Source organism: Acanthamoeba castellanii, assembly GCF_000313135.1.
Source record: "Acanthamoeba castellanii str. Neff unplaced genomic scaffold scf7180000084758, whole genome shotgun sequence".
Taxonomy (NCBI): domain Eukaryota; phylum Discosea; order Longamoebia; family Acanthamoebidae; genus Acanthamoeba; species Acanthamoeba castellanii.
The window spans coordinates 81,392-85,460 of record NW_004457380.1 but is presented as its reverse complement, the minus strand read 5'-3'; the positions used below and the strand labels follow the sequence as shown (position 1 = coordinate 85,460).

The 4,069-nt window shown below is 44.9% G+C and overlaps 2 protein-coding genes across 2 annotated transcripts in view; both read right to left on the bottom strand.

Moving 5' to 3' along the window:
• Window positions 1–124: 124 nt before the first annotated feature.
• On the bottom strand, window positions 125–2,015 carry ACA1_211380 (uncharacterized protein; the record flags this gene model as incomplete). Its single annotated transcript, XM_004336959.1, has 7 exons — window positions 125–298; window positions 393–772; window positions 1,001–1,107; window positions 1,233–1,447; window positions 1,514–1,616; window positions 1,668–1,750; window positions 1,878–2,015. Coding segments are annotated over 7 exons (1,200 nt in total), but the record flags the coding sequence as incomplete, so codon positions are not given.
• Window positions 2,016–3,976: 1,961 nt separating this feature from the next.
• ACA1_211270 (Rasrelated protein Rab-39B, putative) overlaps window positions 3,977–4,069 on the bottom strand; it is a gene marked incomplete at both ends in the record, with an annotated part of 1,439 nt that continues 1,346 nt past the window's right edge. The window contains one exon of the mRNA XM_004336958.1: window positions 3,977–4,021. Within this exon, the coding sequence (XP_004337006.1) occupies window positions 3,977–4,021 (45 nt within the window). The remainder of the gene's footprint in view (window positions 4,022–4,069) is intronic.

Here is a 4,069-nt window from a genome sequence, read left to right as displayed (position 1 = left end):
CCGTTGGTCGTGCGCGTGTCCGTTGGTCGTGCGCGTGTCGTGCAACTGGTGGGTACATCATCTGCACGCAAGTCAATCACTGAAAATGACAAAAACAACAAAAATAATGTTGTTCATGGTGTACCTGACCAGCCTTGCTCAGCACATGGATGCTCTCAGCAATCATCCTGAAACAGAACGGTGGATTCTGATGCATATGAAGCAGGTCCTCCATTGTGCGCTTGGTGGCGTTGTTGTGCTGCATGTGCTTGTAGAGCGCCTTGTTCTTCAGGTCTGCTATTGTGTGCTCTATGGCTCCCTGTCTTTGTGCTACATGCCTGTGATGTGCCTACGTTTTAGAAGTAAACATAGGAGGTCAGTAAGAATAAAGGTAATAACAACAGCAAATGTACTGGAGGCAGATTGTGTTCATTAAGCTCTTCCTCTGTTGCTGGACCCATTGGGTCCTCTGGAATGTGTGCATCATTGTTGTTGTTGGCCCTCTTGGTGTTGATGGCTGCCATGGCCATGATCGCCTCATCTTCCATTTGCTCATCGTCCTCATCCTCCAGCTCATCTCCTTGTGTGTCCTCAACATCATTTATTGTTTCTTCGCTCTCACTCTCAACCTTGACCTCACTCTTGACCTTGCTCTCACTTCTGTTGACCTTCTCTTCCTTGCTGTAGCTGAAAACTCTGTCGCGCTTGTTGTTGTCGCCTTTGTCTCCCTTGTTGCTGGCCTGGCACTTTTGCTTGAGCAATTGCTGTTCTGTGGCCAGCTTCTTGTTTGCGCCTGTTAACAACAGTGTTTATGTTAGCTCACAAAGAGCAAAGAGCAAAAGCAAGCAAGCATATGCTTCTCTCTGGCTGCCCTGGCATGGCGTTCAGATTGTTCATGCTGCCACCCTTGATGTGAGATCCAAATCTCACAATCAGCACACCACTTCCACCCATTCATCACCATACCTGTCCCCCCCAATGCAAACAACTGTTTATTGGAGATTGTGTGAGGGGAGCAAACCAAAGAGCAGGCTGAGCAGATTGTGGCCACTGAAGAAGAGTGCGTTGGTCATCTTGAAGTAGCATGTGGGACAAAAGAGCTCCATATCTCCTGTCCCCACAACACAACTGAGAAGAAGGAATTGTAAGATGTACAAAACAAGAGGATACAACAGGGAGGATACCATCTCTTGATGAAGCTGTAGGCTTCGTTGAAGTAGGTGATTGTCCTTGAGCACCAATAAACAGTGCACCTCATGTAGAGGATTTGGCCACTCAGCTTGAATGCGATGAGGTGATCAATGCACTCATTGAAGCGCCAACAAATGAGCTCCTTGGGGCCATTGTCAATGGTGAAGGCAAGCGCCTTGGTGTTCAGACCATCACCAAACAGAACAAGCCCCTCATAGCCACCAAGCACATGCATTGCACATGCGAGAATCATCTCAGCGTCAAGTCCATGCGCCTCCTGTGTATGAAATATGTAAAGGAGGAGCATCAGGTGCACAAGTAAAGAGCAAAGAAAGGAAGGTACCATGAGGAGGCTGGCAGCCTTGGTGACTGCCTCACCTTCTTCTTTCTCTTCTTTCTCTTCTTCCACGTGCATCTCATATTCACTGCTGTACTGGTCTTGTGCACTACACAAAAACAAATTGAGACAAGAAAGGAGATTTACATACAACACATACCTCAAGGCAAGCGTCATCAACATAGAGCTTGCCTCATACTTGTCACAAGCAATCTTCCTTTGCATCTCCTCCTTCATCTGCTTCTGCTTGTATCTAAGCATATGAAGGAAGGGGTGTAAAGGAAGTGAGTAGGCGCAAAAACATAACAGGAAGCAGGAGGCGCAATTACCTCCTGTGATAGTACATCAAGAAGATTTGAAAAAGGAGCACATGCTCCTTGTCCAGGTCAAAGGCAAAGTCAATCTGGTGCACAAAGAGCCAGTGGTAGAAGTCATTGATCATGCCATCCAGGTCATTCATGTAGGCGTGGTCTTCAAAGCCCTTGTGCACATTGTTAAATGACCACATGCAGATAACAGCAATGAAGTACCATTCTTCACAATCACCAAAGTAGAGATGTTGATCATTGATGTCAACAATGTCTTGTCAGTCTACACAAAGATTCAGCAGGTACACCTGCAGTGACAACACAACATCAGTAGATTAGCAACACAATCACACAATCACACATACCATCTTGAGGCTGCGCCATTGTGCTACGTCCTTGCATATTTGCTTCCACTTGTTTTTACCTGCATAATGATGCAGCCTCCTCTCACAATTGGCCCTTGAGGGCATTAGAAATCAAGTAAATGGGAAAGGTGGATTGATGTACAGCAATGGGCGTGGCTTGCGTTTCTTCCATGATCGCCTCTTGCACTCCTTGGGGTTATGATATTGGGCAATGCTGCCATACCTGCATGGATTGCACAATTAACCCATTGGGGAGAGCAATGGGAAGGAAACGTACTCCATTTTTGGGCATTGCAGCTTGGCCACTGGAGAAAGGCAAGATTAGCAAAATTAACAGCTAATTGAAAGCAATTAATGCATGTACTCATTGAATCATGCACTCAATCATCTGTGGCACACAAATCAAGGCACAGAAGGGCCTGCTCTGTTTTATTTAATCAAAGGGCAAAGCTCTCCCTGCCTCTTGAAGAGCCCTACATGCATGGCGTTGCCAAGGGTGGTAAGGAAAAGAAGCTCAGTGTGTCTAGGGCCGCTTTCCGCGGCAACTTCTTGTCGACAAAGGAGCATTCCTCAAATGACTCACACCAAGTGGTGATTTTATACAGTCGAAAGTAAATATTCCAAACAGCCTGCAGAGCACCTTCCCACCATCCACAGAACCAAGCTCATGGGTTCCATGGATGAAGAATGCAAAATATTTAAAGCAAAAAAGTGCAGCAACAAAGAAAATGAATTTATTAAAAAAAAAGAAGCCATGTCAGCATTTACAGTTACAGCTGTAAACCTGTATTCAGAAGGCATACTGAGTGCCCAACTTTTTTTACATTTTTTTGTTTTAAATTGTTTTATTTGCAAGCAAGAAAAGAGAAGAGAAAAAGAGACAAGAAACAGGAAGAATTGATTTTAAGTGCACAAAGGAAGACAAAGTATTTTATTCTTCTTTATCAAGAAGATGGAGGGGGGTCAAGTAGTGGGTGAGCGTCAAGCGGTCGTAAAAAAACGCCAGCACAGAATGGAACGGGCATCATCATGTGTGTCAAGCACCTTGAACATCTCCTCTAGAAGGGAGATGTTGAGGGGGGGCAAGTTTTCTTTTTATTTGTTTATCATTTTCTTCTTCGAAGTCGTCCATAGAAATAAAGAGAAAACAATTTTCCTGACACCACGATTTCTGTGGACTTCTTTTTATTTCTGAAGTGTATTTTTTTTCAAAATAAAAAGAAGTCCGCAGAAATTGCAGTTATTCCAGATGTTGGTTCCACGGTATGCAAGCCAAGAAAAAAGGTACTTAAAACTGGGAAATAACCAGGGTTGACAGCATAAAGGCCAGCCACGGCTCATCAACAAGATCAGTATTCCACTCCCACTGAGTAGCAGCAGCACAAGTCTTCCTCCTCCTTCCTCCTGGCCAGTACATCTTCACTGCTAGCACATGTGTTTGAAAAGCTGAAGCTGGTGAAGAAGCCAGCTGAGTTCAAGGTGAAAGTTGCAGGTACATGACCTTTCATGTGCTTTAACCTGTTTATTTACTGACTTCATGCATGTGCAGTTGATAAACAATTCAGGGATACGCTCATTTGAATGGCCTTCAGAATGGTGAATGAGTGGGTGTTTGAGGACCCCTTGTGTCCTCCCACTGAGCCTGGCCATTCAAAGCAATCAGTTGTGTGGTGGAGGGACATGAACCTGGCTGAAGTGTGCTTGGCCAAGCCTGGAAGCAAAGTGGTGAGTCTCTTTAAGTATGTCAACTCGCCCCAGGCACATGTGGTACATTAGTGCATAATGCACACAAACACTTAGCGCATAACGCACACAACTTTGTTCTCATCTTTTCTTGCAGGCTGCAAAGAAAAAGGCAAAGAAGAAAGAGTTCAAAGAACAGGACGGCG